This window comes from Acomys russatus, chromosome 6 (genome assembly GCF_903995435.1).
Source record: "Acomys russatus chromosome 6, mAcoRus1.1, whole genome shotgun sequence".
NCBI classification, from domain to species: domain Eukaryota; kingdom Metazoa; phylum Chordata; class Mammalia; order Rodentia; family Muridae; genus Acomys; species Acomys russatus.
In genome coordinates this window covers 58,210,687-58,227,586 of record NC_067142.1, presented here as the reverse complement: position 1 = coordinate 58,227,586, position 16,900 = coordinate 58,210,687, and the positions used below count along the sequence as shown (strand labels likewise).

Sequence of the window (16,900 nt, the reverse complement as noted above, 5' to 3'; positions counted from 1 at the left end):
TTCGGGCGAGAGGACTACAACCCCCAGGTGGCCGTGCGCGGCGACGGCGCGCGCCGCCAGAGAGGGGCGGGCCATTCAAAGGCGGAAGGCTGAGGGTCACAGGACTTCCTGTTCGGCGCCAGAAAGTGGGCGGGACCTGCGTAGGCAGGGCGGCGGTTGTGAAGCTTTGTCAGCGAAGGGGGCGTGGCCGGCGCTGAGAGTAGGTAGAGTGCGAGCCGAGAGGGACGTGGGTGACGCGTCTCCTTCCAGCTCAGCGGAGAGTGAGGCGTCCCGGCCCGGTCGGCGATTGGCTATTGAGAGGCGAGTACGCGGCGGCCGTTGGTCGCTGGCAGCACGGAGCGAGGGCCCGGGCGGGAGGGGCGGAGATGGGGAGGCAGTGGCGGCGAAGGCCGGAGGAGGCGGGCGCGGGCGAGCGGGCGGACACAGCGGCGGCGGCGGTGGCAGTCCCCGGAGCGTCCCTGTGAAGCGTCCCTGGTCCCGCTGCCTTGGGTCTCTCGCGGAGGCAGGCCGGGAAGCGAGCCGCTACGGAGCTGCTCCCCCAGCGCCACAGCCCTTGAGCCTCTCGGTCCCATCCTCGCACTCCTGCTCCGGCTCCTCCATCTTGGCCTCGGCAGTGGCTGCTCCGGGGAGGATGTGCCGCCTCCTGGCAGGGGGAAGAAGGAGGAGAAGATGAAGTACCACCGGCGGGCCTTGGCCCTGGTCTCCTGCCTCTCTCTCTGCTCTCTAGTCTGGTGAGTAGGGGCGGCCTCGGCAGACTCTCCGGAGGGGATGGGAAGGGAGTAGCGGGGGGCGGGGGGGAGCAGGTCGGGTCACACCCCCAAGTCATCTTGGCTTTTAGGGTGGGCGGGTGCTCCTGCCTGCGAGCAAGGGACCCCAGCCCAGCTCTTCTTCTTCTTCTTTTTCTTGAGATTTTCGAGTTGTGTTTTGGAATTTGCAGCGTTCAACAGGGAGAGAAGGGAATATTGGAGATCGCTGTGTGCCTTCGTGCACAGGTGCTCCATCACCGCAGCCGGGGCAGTTCGGGTAGTGTTGAGAAAGCTGATGAGTGAGTTACTGGGTTTTACTGTCGGTCGTTTGCTTTCATGATGAGGTAAGGGCATGGGCGAGTCAGGTGTGATGTGTTCCGGGCCTATGATTTTAAAAACGTGAGTCGTCAGGAGGGTAAGAGTAATGTATAAACAGTTGTTCTTCTGGTCGGTTCTTCCACAGTCTTGACCAAGAGTACTTTTTGGGGCTGCTGTTCTTGAAACACGGCGGCGGGCGTTGGGGACTGCCTTATGAATTCCTTTTTTTTTTTGCTTTTCGGTTAGCTTGGTGGAGTTATCGCAGATGTAATGTCTACGTAGTTTTGGGACATTGCCTTTGGTACTGGAAGAGTAAACTATTTTGCGACTTGTTCCCGTTCTTTGTCTTTGAAACTTTATGGAGTTCAAGTTAATTTTAAGTGCATCTCTGGTTTGTGAGGAGCAGAAGCAGCTTGTGAGCCAAAGGATTGCCAAAGGTGTACTTGGAAAGGCAATTCTTTCTGAAGGAATTCTCTCCGGGAATTCCTTCAGAGTTATGACATTAGGTGACTGAAATGGTGGCTTTTCTGTCAAAGTGATTTTTGTTTCTTATATTTAAATCTCGACAAACTTCCTTCCTTAGCTTTATCTTCAAAGCACCAACAGTAGTTGTGTTTTTATGGGAATCCAGAGGCTTGAAACTGTAGAATTGTTGCTCACAAAGGATAATATATTAATAAGGTGGAAAGAAAACACTTGTCTGAGAAAATATGACTGGAAGGACTATTTGGAGAAGAAAATGTTTGGTCTTCTGTTTGGCTGAAACAGGTGTCTGAAACCAGTGCAGATTTAGACAGCAATTTCTTAGAGTTGGTGAGCTTCCATTACTGGCCACCTTTTCTCCTCTCATTCAGAAATAATCTCCAAATTTTGTTAACCACTCCTGTTTTGTAGATTGAGTGTTCTATGTTTATATTATAATCAATTTCTATGTTTTTTACCCCCTTACCCTACTAATATTACTGCATTTTAGTTTGATCTTATATTGTCATAGTTTGATATGGTGTGATAATGTCTTTCTTGTCTAGAGTGCTGTAGATTTGCCCTAACAGAAAAACAAAATGCACCCTATCATCTCATTCATTCTGGTTGTTATTGTTTCTCTTTTCGCACTGTAAAGGTGCTAAAATGTATTCTAGATGTAGTTGTAGCATAGCTACAGAACAGCAGTGGGAGCTAATCTTTATTGTCCGCTGTGTTGAGCATGCAGCGTGTGTACGTTTTTTAGCATCTTTGTCAGCATGGCCCTCTTAGCTAGGTATTATTCACTTGATTCTGTATTTTACAGATGAGTGAGTAGAGAGGCTGAGGTTAAGCAGCTACTGCATTCTAACCTACACAACTGGTAATAGATGTTCTTCACTATAGTGGTCTTTGACTGTAGGATGAATAGGCCTGTGTTATTAGACAGATACGGTCTCATCTTTTACTAGATATGTCTACTTGGACATGTTGTATAACTCCTTTGAACTTTAGTCCTTTAGAGCCTCAGTATGATAAAAATTGATCCATTCCTATCAGTTATTAGAAGAAAACAAGATAACACATAGGCTCCTCTTTGTAAAACAGCAGAGCATACTATCTATGTCTTTCATTATAAAAGCATTCAAAGGGGTTTTCTTATGCTTACTGTGCAGTGAACATTGTGCCTCTTGAAAACTTGAGCAGCCTGACTTGTTTTTAGTACTGAAACTATCGTGCCTGAGAAGCTCCCTTGTTAGTTCCTACTGCTGCTGTAACAAATTACCAGAAATCTAGTGGCTTACACATAGTTATTTTATAGTTCTGGGGAGTGTGTGCAGGAGTCCAAAATCCGTCTTACTCGGGCAAAGTAGTTAGGGTGACATGGCTGCCTCATGCTGGAGGCCCTGAGGGGGACTAATTTCTTTGACTTTTTCAGCTGCTAGGTAATATATGGACTCTGTCTTTTGTCTTACATCACTTCAACTTCTCTTTGGCCCTCAACATCTGCTTATAACTCAATCTCCTGCTCCTCTCTTTCTTCTATACGGACTTATTATATTGGGTTTACCCTTGATCAATTTCCATGCCTCAAAACTAATTTGCTGAAGTCTTCAAAGTCTTTTACAATATGAACTCTCTCAGTCAGTGGCAGAAGAAAGTTGGTTATCACACTGAAGTGGAAGATATGACCCATGCCTCTGAATGTAGCGATTCTGATGTGTGCCCTAATTAGTACAACTTTGTGCATGTGCCTTTAAAATGTGTCTTAATTATTCCTGAGTTATATACATGTACCAATATGACATCAGTATATTAGTACATATAACTACAAGTTAGATAAGAAAGATAGAATAGTTTGTTAATATTACCATATGTTTTCATAAAGTAGTAATTTTCAGTGAGAACTGTATGACTGACTAGATTATTTTATAGCAAATGTAAATGGAGAATGGTTTTTTTCTGGTTAGTCTTCTTAGCCTTGCTGTTTTCTTATTGGCTTATGCTTGTAAAATTATCTTTGTTGGCTGTTTTTTTTTTTTTTTTTTTTTTTTGAAAAAAATATAAGGGTTTGTTAAAATAATCCATCCGTCTTTCTAGCAGGACACATATGTAAAGCATAGTGAGTCATGGTATGCTGGAGGTGAAACCCATTGCTTGGGAACCTCTCTACCTCTTTACTCTTCCTTTGGATTTCTGGCTGTAGTTCCTGCAATTTTTGATGTGTCTTCAGCTAACCCTCAAGATCAATAAATCCTTTACATTAATCTTAGTTAAGGCTTATTCTTTTTAAAGTAGTAACTTCTTTCTGTGCTTCAGATGATGATCTTAGAGGAACTTATATGTAGACTAATGAGAAGAGCTTAACATTTAAACAACTGATATATTTGACATACGATAAAGATACTTACAAAGGACGTTAGGAACAGCAAATGAGTTTGTATTTTAGAGTATCTTTCCTGTCCTATCTTCAACCCTATGTCTTTGGGTCAGTTATTTCTGTGAATATCAGTTCTCGTCTATTAATGGTTTCTAGGGGAGATGTTCAAGGTGGGAGACTTGTGTTATAAGCAGAAGGGACATTTTTGTGGGTTATCTATCTAGAGCGTTTAGTAGGGATGGAGAAGAGTTAAAAGGATAGAGCTTTGACAAGAATTGATTATTGCACAGGTGAACTCTTATTTTAACAAGGTCAGGATGAGGAAGTGAAGTAGGTTAAATAAGAACAAAAGAGGCAGGCCATATTATATTTTAAATTACTATCAAAGATAGAATGGATTGGCTGACAGGCTCTAGAGGTGGTGGTAGCTCATAAATGGAGATACAGTAGGAGAGCATAGGGCGCTGTGTAAATCAAGATGATGACCTTTTTTTGACCTTAGACATAAGTCAATCTAGTTTTTACGGGTAGAGGAGATATTTTTCCCCTTCGGGTTGTGATTCTATTTCTGTATTCTTTGTTTTTTTTCTCTGATTATGTTTCCCATTTATTTCGCTAGTATATGAGCAGAAAAACAAAAAACATAAACTATATAAAAACTTTCCTTTTTTATTGTAGAAAAATTGAAAATTCCTATTCTGTTTCTTACCTGGAAATGGTTTTTGACTCATTTTCTGCTTCCTGTAGAGACTTTAAAAATGTCTTTGAGTCTATTTTCTGAATAGAGTGATATTCAAAATAAATAATGAAATAATCATACCTCTCCATACCTTTTGATGTTGCTAGAACTTAACAAAATTCAGGTTTGCTGAGATGTATATTCAAAGGATAACATTTGGTGCTTGGAAAGAGTATAGGGTCATTATAAACAGTGCCAGATCCCTTCATACAAGTTGGGTGAACTAGGTCACTTTAATGTGCAAAGAGCTCTGTAAAAAGGGTGGTGGTGCATCTTTATGCAAATCTGTAGCATCTGTGTCCAAACACAAAAAGGCAGACGATTCTTTATATTCTTCTTTGAATTATTTTTAAGAACTGGAGATATGGCTCATGTTGCCCTTTTAAGGTTATTAAACATTTGAAGATGTTTTAGAATATAAATAAAAATAGACTTGGCAGACAATAAAAAAAGAAAAGAATCAAAGATATTAACACTGTCTTTGAGTACTTTCATTTCATAATTTTGTTGTTTGTGACTAGTAAATTATTCTTCCCTTTTCAATATCAGCAGAGAAATCAATCAAATATGTGTACTTAACATTTTTGTACTTCTAATAAAAAGAAACTTAAACTATTTAATTGCTTTTTGTCTCTCAAGTCGTCTTCTGCTGTGAACATTATATATGCTATATACAGCTTATATATATATATACAATATATATGGAAATAAATAGAACACTCTATTTGAAACAATGATTTACATACGTCAGATTTTTTCTTTAGTGCTAGCTATATAACACACAGAACAGAAAACACAATTTTTACCTGCATTACCTGTTTTGTTTTTCAAGACCATATTATGGACTGCTTTCACAAAGTATAGTTTCACGTGTCACAAGGGAATGGGAAATTGCTTTTGAGTATTTGCAGTATAAAAGCTATAATCCCTTGGGATATACTTGTTTCATAAATGGAGTGCTTTTTAATTTTTTAAAGATTTATTTGCTTTTGAAGGACTTGTCTTCCTTCCTTTTTTGTGTGTGAGTATAGAACCTAGGGCTTCCCAAATGCTAGACAAGTACTCTACCATGAACTACACCCTAGATTCAGAACTTTATTTTTTTATAGTGAATTACTAGTTAAAATGATTTTTGTATTTTATATAAAAGTTAAAGTGACACCTAGCTTTGCTATAGTGTTGGCATGGTTCTTGGTGCTAAGCGCATTATATATTAGGCGCTGTTAAATACATTTTGATTCATTCACTCTGTATACTTTGGTAGCTTATTGAGTGAACTAGGAAAGGCTTTGTATTAGGATTTGTAATAATCCACACATTTTTTTTTTGTAAATTTACTTAAAATATTACTTTGTTACCCACTATGCTTTGGTACCCAAGAGGAACAAAATAAGTGTCAGACCTGCACCTGGTGTGTAAAGTTGCTTGTCATAATACAGATAGATATCTATATTAGAGTAGTGGAAAGGGCCTGATACTCTTTTTATGATCATTATAACTCTTGTGGAAAAAAAAATGCAGCCCTTTTAGTATAGGCATCTTCACTGAACGATGAAGAAGGAAGATACATAGACACTAAGGAATCTGGCCAAGTTTTCTCACAGAGTTGGATCCAGAACTTAGGTAGTTTTGAGTTTGTGTTTTCTTAACCAGTGTTTTGCTTGTGTTCCAGTTGATGTCTTTGGACTAGATTTCTTATGTGAAAATGGTGGCGCCTGGATAAGCCAAGAAAGGGTTTAACAGCAAGAGTTAAAACCTGATGCTCTTAAAGTCCTAGCATTCTGACCTTGAAGAGACTGTATTTCTGGATAATTTTGGTTTTGTATTCAATTCAGTGTTACTGGACTAGATGAAAACTATTTTTCTTCAGCCAACATTCTAGAAATACTAGAATCCTAATGAAATCATTCAGAATGTTGAGTTTCATAGTAATTCTTAAATGGAGAAGATAGGGCTAGAATTGCTAGGAAGGCTTGAATGTATGTGCCCAGTCATAAACTCTCCTGTGGGAACAGGTGCTTCATGAGCTGAAATAAAATACACTGTTGCTGCTAATATGAATGATGGCTATGTCTGTATGTATGTGTTTCATTTAATTGTCAAGAGGAAAGAATATGAGCAAATTAATAATGGATGGATAGAAGTGGTAATAAGCAGTTAAGCGTAAGAAAAAGTAGCAGATATATTTGTGAGATTATGGTGAATTTTGTATGTGAAGCCAAAGAGCTAGATGATAAATATCGAGCAGGGAAGTTGTTCTGAGAAGGCTGTGTTGACATCATTGTGCTAGCTGTGTTTCAGAGAAGAGAGACTTAAAGCTTACACGGACAAATACTTTGAAACAGAGTAATTGAGTTTGCCACGAGAATGTGGTCCTAGAAATGAAGAAGAAAGTAAGTGCATTAAGTACAAATTTTATGGAAGTAAATGATTTGGTTTTATAATAGTTGTGAAGTTTGCCACTAGTACAACTGTAGTGCAAAAGAGACAGCATTGAGCTAGGATTCAAAAGAACTGTTTCAGTTTGTCTCTGACCTGCTTTTCAACACTCCTATTACTCATCTCACCTTCAACAGCTCTACCAAGGTTCCTATGCTATGTGGTGCATTATTTGTAGGATTCTGCCAAACAAGAAAAGGTAGCTACTTTATTGGAACATACTGTAGATGAGAACATAAATCCATGTATATTGAATTATGAATTTGTATAACAGGTTCAAAGAGAGAAAAATTGTATTCTTGTGTTAGTGGTGTACAAAAAGAAATGGAAGTGTTAATAAAAAATTGAAAAAGGAATGATTTTTTTAGTTGGAGGGGAGTATGGAGTATCTAAGCCCAGAATTGTATAGGACTTAAAAATGCAGGCCTGAGACACAAAAGATTGAATTGTCTTCACAGAGGAAATAGTTTTTGAAGGAAAATATTTGACTTTTGAAACAGAGCACTGAGTTTCTGTAGATAATAGGAATCAAGAAAGAGGACAAAGAAAGCAAGCTTTGAAGGCCTGGTATGCTGCAGCATTCCTGTAATCCCAGCACTTGGCAGAAGGAGGGAGGATCAGGAATTCAAGGTTGGCCTCTGCTACATGGAGGACACTCATAGTTACAGGAGACAGTAAAAGGATAGAAATAAGGAAACTGGAAACAAAGATGGAAAGAGGTATTTAAGATCACTTTGTCAACAGTGTAAAGAGTCTGATAAGGTTGAAGTGTTTGAAAACTAAGTTTTTAAGAGGGAAGTGTTGATAAACTGTTGTAGTTGAAATAGATGTTTGGAGGTGGCAGGCAGAAATTCTTGCATGGCTGCAGCCTGGAGGAAAAGGAATACAATAAGAAAGTTAATGGCTACAGTAGCTTTATTATACTTTTTGTTTTAATTTTTAAAAAGATTTATTTTTAATTTTTTATATGTGTACATACCTCTGTGCATGTGAATGGAGGTTTGTATGGAAACCAGAAAAGACCATGAATCTCCTGGATTTAGAGACTGTGTGTTGTTACCTACCCAATTTGAGTGCTGGGAACTGAACTCTGGTACTCTTCAAGAGTGGTGCGTACTATTAACCACTCATCCATCTCTCCAGCCCCATGCTTTTGGTTTTTGTCAGCCCCTTACTGAAATACTTTTAGATGATTCTGTTTTCCTAAAGATAAAAATTTGAAGGCTTAGTCCCTAAACCTACTGTTGAAGGTTATCACAAGTCCATGGGCCTGATAGAGGTGAAACTTCAAACATAACTGATCAGTCTTTGAAAATCTGAAGTCTACTGGGAAAAAGTGCTTAAAAGAAAAAACTAAGCAAATTTAGTACTTAAAAAAAGTATTTCTGGGAAAACTGGAGAAAAGGAAACAGACTATTCAAGATGAATCAGCTTTAAATACCGTTAGCCATAGCAATAGAACTATCAGTCTAAACCAAACTGTGACGTGACTGTATTAGCAGCATGTAACGGAATCTTATCGTAATAGAATAGTTGGTAGTTAACACACTAAAGAATTCTTCTGATACCAATAATATGTATTATTAATGTATATCCTAATATGTATTCTTAATATATTTTTATATATAAAGTTTATATATGTAAAATTATACATGTATATACATATATATACTTATATATGTACACATACACACACATTTCTTTTTTTTGTTTTTTTGTTTGTTTTTTTGAGACAGGGTTTCTCTGTGTAGCCTTGGCTGTCCTGGACTCCCTTTGTAAACCAGGCTGGCCTCGAACTCACAGTGATCCACCTGCCTCTGCCTCCCAAGTGCTGGGATTAAAGGCGTGTGCCACCACGCCTGGCCTCACACACACATATCTTAACCTTACAGTTGGAGCTCATAAAAGCTGCTTTGCTTCTGCTTGGTCTCTTGGTAGATAAGAGCACAGTGTCCCTTCTCTCTTCAGTATAGCTGAGAAAACTCTGTTCTACTGATTGCTGATAATCAAACCTCACGGTGTAGTTGTTCAGACCATTACTAGTAACATAGGACTAGATTTTCTTAGCCAAAATACTCCACATATCAAATTCTATTCAATGGCTGATCATTAAAAATTAGCCTATAATTTCAGTGATCCATCATGAAGAAGCACTGAGCAATGTAGGCAGTGATTTGTGTCTTAATCTACCATTGGTAATTTTGTCAATAAAATCTGCCCTTACAGCTGCTGGAAGTAATCATACACTAATCATACTTAAAATGGCATCTTTTAAGAAATTGTGTAAGATGTATTTATCCTAGAAAATTCAAATCATAGTGCTTTTGCTATAGTAATTTTCAGTTCAAAATACAAATATAGTTACCAAATAAAATTAGTGCCAGGCTAACAGTACATGTACATGCAAAGACATACATATACACAAGGGGGTGGCGGGGAGGAGAGAGAGAAAGAAAGAAATCCCAAAAAACATAAACCAGAAACTGTAATATATATGCAGAAGAATGGTTAGGAAAAATAAAAATAAAAATAATGCCCAGACAAAGCTTCATGAGGCAAGGAGCCATTGAGGTCATTTTGTGTTGACTATCTACTGCTGAACATGGAGTCTGCCTTTACAAGTGGTTAGTATAGCCAATGAGACTCCATTGGAAAAAACTAATTTTCCCTTATGAATGATTATCAATTAGAGCTAGCTTCTGGGTTAGGGATGAGGGCTTATGTTCTCTTCCCCTCTCAGTACTGGAACCCATATTGGTATAAACCTGTGCAGGCCCAGGACATGCTGCCACAGTCTCTTGAGTTCAAATGTGCTTCAGTCTTGTTGGTGTTTAGAAGGCCTTGTTTCCTTGGTGTCCATCCCCTCCGGCTCCTAGAATTCTTCTACCTCCTCTTCCAGAGGATCTTCTGATCTCTGGAGGGAGGGATTTGATGGAGACATCCCATTTAGGACTGAGTATCCCAAGATCTCCCACTCTCTGCACATTGTTTTGTTGTGGGAATCTTTTGTTTTTAATCCTCATAGCTTTTGATACTGTTGACCATAGACTAGTGATGCTGATGTGTTTCAGAACTAGATGGATTACTTTTATGTTTTTTTTTTTTTTTTTTTTTTTTTTAATATTCGGACTTTTAAACTGGGTTGGGGTGTGTGCCTTTAATCCCAGCACTCAGGAGGCAGAGGCAGGCAGTTCTCCATGAGTTTGAGGCTAACGTAGTCTACAAAGTGAGTTCCAGGACAGCCAGGGAGAAACTGTCTCCAACAAACAAATAACAACAACAACAACTAAAAACAAAGACTTTTAGGATTATATAGCTTATATCCCCATTGTGTGTGTGTGTGTGTGTGTGTGTTCATTTGCATAGTCTTTATAGCTTTGTAAGTTTATCCAGATGTCTTTTAGTGGCTATGGTAATGATCCTAGGTATGCCTTACAAGTGAAATAGATTACAATTTTGACAGTCTACTTTCTAAGACTATCTTAATTTAGAATGAAAGTAGTGAGACTACTAGGCTACAAGTTTCTGGAAATTCCTGTTTTGTTATGAGGAGCTACTTAAGTAATTTTGACATTATGATAGCTCAGAGATACTTGTGTATTTATTTTTGTTGCTTGTTGTTTTGAGCCAAACAATCATAAGGTGTTCTATTTTTCTGTTGTTATTTTGTAGAGAACTCTTTTGTTTAGAAGAGTTGCATTCTATTTCGTAGTACTATCAATCTGTAGTATTTGTGCTTGTACAGTTTCTGCTACTTCTGGCTATCAGTATCCTTCATGTAAGAATAGTTTATAGGCGCTACTTTCTTGCTTTGGAATAGTTTAGGCAGGTTTTAGAATTATCTTTAAATATTTGTAAATGTCTTTGGCATCTGGACACTTTCTCAGGAGGCTAACTCTGGCAACTTTCTGTACCTTCTGTGATAATTATCACAGACTGCTTCTATTGTACCCTCCAGAAATTTACATATTATTCGGCATTGATATACTAGAATGATTAGCTTTTTTCCCTCCTAAGATATTGATACTCTAGAATTGTGTTCTTGAGCATATTAGGATAAGAATTATTTTTTATTGTCTCAGGCTGTAGCTCATAAAAATACATTTACTTAATAATTTTCCTTCTTTGTTGTTTGTTGTTGCTGGTGGTGGCGTCTACAGGCTTCCCAGTTGGCATGTATGCTGTAAAGAGAGCTCTGCAGCTTCAACGTCATATTATTCTCAAGATGATAATTGTGCATTAGGAAGTGAAGATATACAGTTCCAGAAAAAGGTACCTTAAATAGAATTGACAGTCTGCTTTCTAAGACTGTTTAAATTTAGAATGAAAGTAACTTGAGAAATACTAGGCTGCAAATTTGGTAGAGATTTTTGTTTTATGTTATATTATGAGGAGCTACTGAGGAAATTTTGACATTAAGATAGCTTAGAGATAATTGTATATTTTTGTTGCTTGTTTTTTAAATTTTGGTAACATACTGTGTTATATAGTAGGGAGCAAGAATGATGTATATTCAATAAGAATTGTTCTTTTATTGCTGCAAAGAATTTTACTATTATAAGTTAAAAGCTACGAGCAATAAGTGTTGTTTGAAGAATTTGCAGTTGGAGGCTTGGTAATTCCCAAGATATAATTAGGTACAGTGAATAGACATAAAAAACCCAGTAGTTTTGAAATAATTTAAAATTTTACTGCTTCAAATGATAAAGGTCAACAATCACTTGTATTTATCTTTTGCCTCCATCTTTCTGTATTTTGAATTACAGAAGTAACTTTGGCTGACTATAAAATAATCATCTTTTTATATACTATTTCTATCCCCAAAGAAACCATAGCTTACTGCTTCTTTTGAGTGTTCGGATGCTTTCCTGTGGGTATAGATACACCCTTAAATAGGAACACAAACTAATATTTTTATTTCCATTAAAATAATAACATAAAAATATTACATAAAATGATTTCCTTCTTTCTCCAAGGATCCATATACATGACCTTTCCATGTTGGTCATTTCTTCAGATGGCTGCATTTTCACTTTAAAAAAAAATACGTGTGTATACACACACACACACACACACACACACACACACACACACACAGGATGTATATTTTTCTTCATAGACTTTAGTGCTGTTCTTCAGCTGTGTGTGCATGTATACTTACATATACACATGTTAAACATATGTACTGTGACTTATTTTTATTCACATATTTGGAGGTTTTGAGATATATTTGGACTGGAATATTTAATTTTTGAGTTGTATAGAATTTATTTCCTGGGTGGAAGATATAAACTTCTGAAAATTTGTCTAAATGTTTCTTTAAAAACAAAACTTAAAATTTTATGCTTTTACTCAGAGTCAATAGAACTTGTTTCTAATTCGTCCTTGATGAGATATTTAAATGTCAAGCGTTAAACAAGGTGAATTAAGCAAACATTAAGTGGGAGAAAAATTCTTTCAGCAAAAACAATATTTTGTGTGTACTAGATAAGCTCAGGTTGAAAAAAGACAAATATGAACTTTGCTTTTTATGAAATGCATATTGTAGGAAGCACATTTAAAGGTACAGATATAGAAAATTATAATAAATGTGTCAAAAGAGATAAAACAAACACCATATGTTCTATGTAAAAATGGAAGTTTTACTTTGTATCTGTTATTTATGCTTCATGTAGGATGCATTTATTAAGCAATCAAATGAGGTTCTTAAACTCACTTATTCCATATTTAAATTGGTAGAAAGGAGAAAGCTAGAAGGAGAAAGAAAATAAACATGTAAATAAAGTTGAGAGTTAAACGCACTAAGACTTGTTTATAGCAAAGAAGGAGATAGTCTTGATGACTGCATTTATTTATTTATTTAAAATATTTTTTACCATTTGTTTCTTTGTCACAATATAGAGTGAAAGAGAGGACTCTCGTAATGCTGAGCTATCAGAAAAATTGAATTCGTATTTACCTATCCCTCCAGAAGAAAATAAATTAGAAGATGACTATACTGTCGATGTACAAGTAAGCTATATACTGCTTTTGCTTTTAATAACATACCTTTATGGTCTTTTTGCACAGGATTGGATGCCTTTGTTTAGTCCACATGTTATATTTTTTTCACTGTAACATGCCATATAATGGAATGTAAAATTATTCACCTGTTAATAGTAGTGCTGATTTTGAGAAAATGTAAAATTATAGATTGAATAATAAATATGACTTTTCTTGAAAGTAAAATTGTAGTGTAAGTATATATTTCAGCCTAAGTTCTATTTTTTTTTGCTCATATTTTCTGATTTTTAGTTTCCATATAGTTTTCCCCATTAACTTTATTTTACAACAGAAGTAGTTGTATGTAGAACTCAGAGCATTTTTTATAGCAATTTTAATTTTATATAGGAAATGAATTTAAAAGAATAGGTTAAAATGTTTTGCCCTTTTTCTTCATTCTGAGAATTGTTTTTATGCACCAAAATTTGTGGAAGATATTAAAAACCTGAATAACTATTTTATAAACCTAGTGTAATGCTGATACACCTGGAAACCACTTAGTGGTTGAAAGAACTAGGGATATTTGATTTGGACACAGAAAGATTAAGAAAAACAAAACATCTTATAGATAAAAAAAAATGTTCATTTCAGAATAAAGGAATTTCGTTTTATTAGATTTTGAAAAATATTTGCCAAAGATTTATGTATAGACTAAAAAAACAAAACAAAACAAACAACAACACAAAGAATGCTATCTATTGCCCTTCCAATTACACAAGTATCTTGAAACTAGAACAGTGGTTCTCAGCCGTGGATTTGATCCCCACAGGGGTGGCACAGCATTAGGAAGGTTGAGAACTATTGGTCTAGAAGCTTTTCTCTCTTGTGCAAGCTCTTACTCCTGTGTTGTTTAGCATAGTGGTCATTAGGTCCTTTGGTTATTGAGCATTTGAAATGTGGCTGATTGATAAGGAGATTTACTGTTACGTGCAAAATACATATTGAATTTTAAGGAGTTAGTTGAAGAGAATGTAAAGTATCACTTTTTAAATTTTTGAATATATGCTTATATATACAGTATTTGATAATGTCCTTTCCTAAGGACTATCTACCTTAAAAAAAACGAGCCATTGTTATTTGTGAACATTTCACTGATACTAATTCTCCAAGTGATCATACTTTTTCTTCCAAACTACTCACCTATTTTTCAAGGCCTACCTTACCTAGTCTGTAATAGTTCATAGTTTTTCTTAACCTTGGCGTGAATTCTTCTCGCTTGTTATTCTTTGTTAAACTTTTAAATGCACTGTGTGCTAGACACTGAATATATTTAAATCAAGAGAACTTTCTCCTTAATACGTTTATAATGGAAAACAAGAAGGAGACAATAGCAATTGAGGTATTGCTATTGTGATGAGACTGACTAGTGAAGATTGGAAACAGACAGGAAATGTGCTGGCTCATCCTATTACAGCTGGGTTAGTGGGTGAAGTTTTCAGATACCAGTAGGTGTTCAGTTGATTTTTTGTTTGGGAGGGGCTAATGACCTCGAGCACTCAGGACTGAAAGAAAAGCAAACTATTTATTGTGTTGTAATACCTTTACACATCTTATGTTATTTATTGATAAACATTTTTCCCATAAACTTTTAAGAGTAAAAGAACTGTATTGTACCATTTTTATATATTTATATAGGATTCTGCAGTTGATATTACCATTCATTAATTAAGAAGCAATGGAATTACTTTTAGGAACTGATACAAACAGGAAGTAAGAAAGAACAGGCAAGCTGTATTTGCTAATGTGTGAAAAATGTGCAGGTTCTATATTAGAATATGAAATAAATTTCTTGGGGTAGTAATGTTGGAAGGATTTTTTTTTTTTGTCTGTAAAAGTTTTTTGTTTGTTTTTTAAGTAATTTTCTTTTTTTTTAATGCTGGAGAGTTAAACCCATGACTCCAAGTCTCATATATATTAAGCACATTATCATTGGATTAAATATGCTTTAATTATGAATATTACATAGCCATTTTTCAGCTTTCAATGAACTTTTGCCCATCAAAAGAAGTGATTTATAAATCTTAACATTTAATATAACCCTTAACAGCAGAATACGGAAACAGCAACGTTAAGTCTGCCTGTGGTTGAAGCACGCCCCACAGCTGGTTTACATGAAGATTCTTCCAGTGTAGTTGGGGGCAGTGAGAACATCGAAAATAGATCAAGTTCATCTACCTCAGAGACAACTCCAGTCTCAAAGCTTGAGTAAGTCATTATGAAGGGGGTTGGATGGGGGTAGGAGCAAAACAATACATTAGAAATATTCCTTAATAAGACACCTTAATATATTTAACTTTGATATTCAGGCTAGATAGCAGCTATAATTTATAGTATCTATGTATGTTGAATGTAATCAGATAGTGAGCTTATTTACCTGAGTAGATGAATAAAATCAATTATGGACTAGTCCTGAATCTCTACTTAGTGTAGGTTCAGCTTAGGAGAAATTGTGTATTTTTAAAAGATCTGTGTAGTTATTCAAAAAATCAAACATCAATTTATTTCCATTATTCCTAGCATTCCAGTAATAATGTTATTGTGTGAGTAGCTACCTTTTTGTAACTTAGTAACATTTGGAAAATGTAAGCTTAAGTTATCCTTAGCTTAGCAAATCAGTTCTGTGCTTCAGAGTTCCTTCAGTTGTAATGAAGAGAGCAGAGCCAAACACCCTCTCAGTACTACATGAGGTATTTATTTTAGCATAAGAATTAATAACAATTGCTAATTGCGGGGTATGGTGTGCACACCTTTAATCCCAGGACTCAGGAGGCAGAGGCAGGAGGATCTCTGTGAGATCAAGGCCAGCCTGGTCTACAAAGGGAGTCTAGGACAGCCAGGGCTACACAGAGAAACCTGCCTTGAAAAACCAAAAAAAAAAAAAAAAAAAAAAAAGAATAATAGTAAGCACATAAAAGAATATTTGACTCAGAGTAAGGATAAATGTTAGTTTATCAGCACTTTAAAATATCTTTTTACTGCAGTGCAGTCAGGCCTTATATATCCTCATTCCTCAGGAGTGTAAGCACTAGGCTGATGGAGCTGTGCACAAAGATGCTATCATTAGAGAATGTTGCTCACTTAAGTAAAAGGGAACAGAAAGCATGTCGAGAAAGGTCTAGAGGAATATTTAAAAAACTATTAAGATAAAATACTATTTTAATATCTGAACAATATGTTCTTCCATTTTATTAAGAATTATTGATAAGTGAATTATAAGTAAGACAGGGAAAATATTGAAACGTTGGCACATTTTAAAAAGTAAAGTTGTAAAAGTGCAGTAAAGCTTCAGTGAAATGGCTTGAAATAATTGGTAGATTTTGCTCTATGCAACAGCAGCCTTATTTCAGTGTCAGCAGAAATCAAATGTTAAAGAAGATACACTTAGGAAAAAATAATTTATTATTGTTGTTGTTCGTTTTCGAAGCAGGGTTTCTCTGTGTAGCCTTGGCTGTCCTGGATTCACTTTGTAGACCAGGCTGGCCTGGAACTCACAGAGATCTACCTGCCTCTGCCTCCCTGAGTGCTGGGATTACGGATATGTACCACCATGCCTGGCTAAGATCTTATTTTTATCAGACCAAATACTTGCTTGTTTTAAAATTCAGTAGGGTTTTAGGTGGAGAGACACTCAAAAGATCAGTCAACAGTTGATTGTACATGATTTAAAATAAATAGCCCAGGCTGGCCTTGACCTCTCAGTCTTCCTTGTGGCTTCCTAGGTACTAGGGTTACAAGCATGTGCTATGTGACCTATTTAAAAATAATTATTGAAAA

The 16,900-nt window shown here is 36.5% G+C and overlaps 1 protein-coding gene across 5 annotated transcripts in view; it reads left to right on the top strand.

Annotated features, from left to right (window-relative positions):
- Positions 1 to 533: 533 nt before the first annotated feature.
- Suco (SUN domain containing ossification factor) overlaps positions 534 to 16,900 on the top strand; it is a 54,962-nt gene continuing 38,595 nt past the window's right edge. For all 5 annotated transcript variants that reach the window (XR_007830786.1, XM_051147690.1, XM_051147692.1 and 2 more), the window contains exons 1-4: positions 534 to 731; positions 11,245 to 11,356; positions 12,986 to 13,096; positions 15,174 to 15,331. Coding sequence is in view for 4 of the 5 variants with exons in the window: in XM_051147690.1 (XP_051003647.1) it covers positions 670 to 731; positions 11,245 to 11,356; positions 12,986 to 13,096; positions 15,174 to 15,331 (443 nt within the window). In the remaining variant the exon portion in view is untranslated. The remainder of the gene's footprint in view (positions 732 to 11,244; positions 11,357 to 12,985; positions 13,097 to 15,173; positions 15,332 to 16,900) is intronic.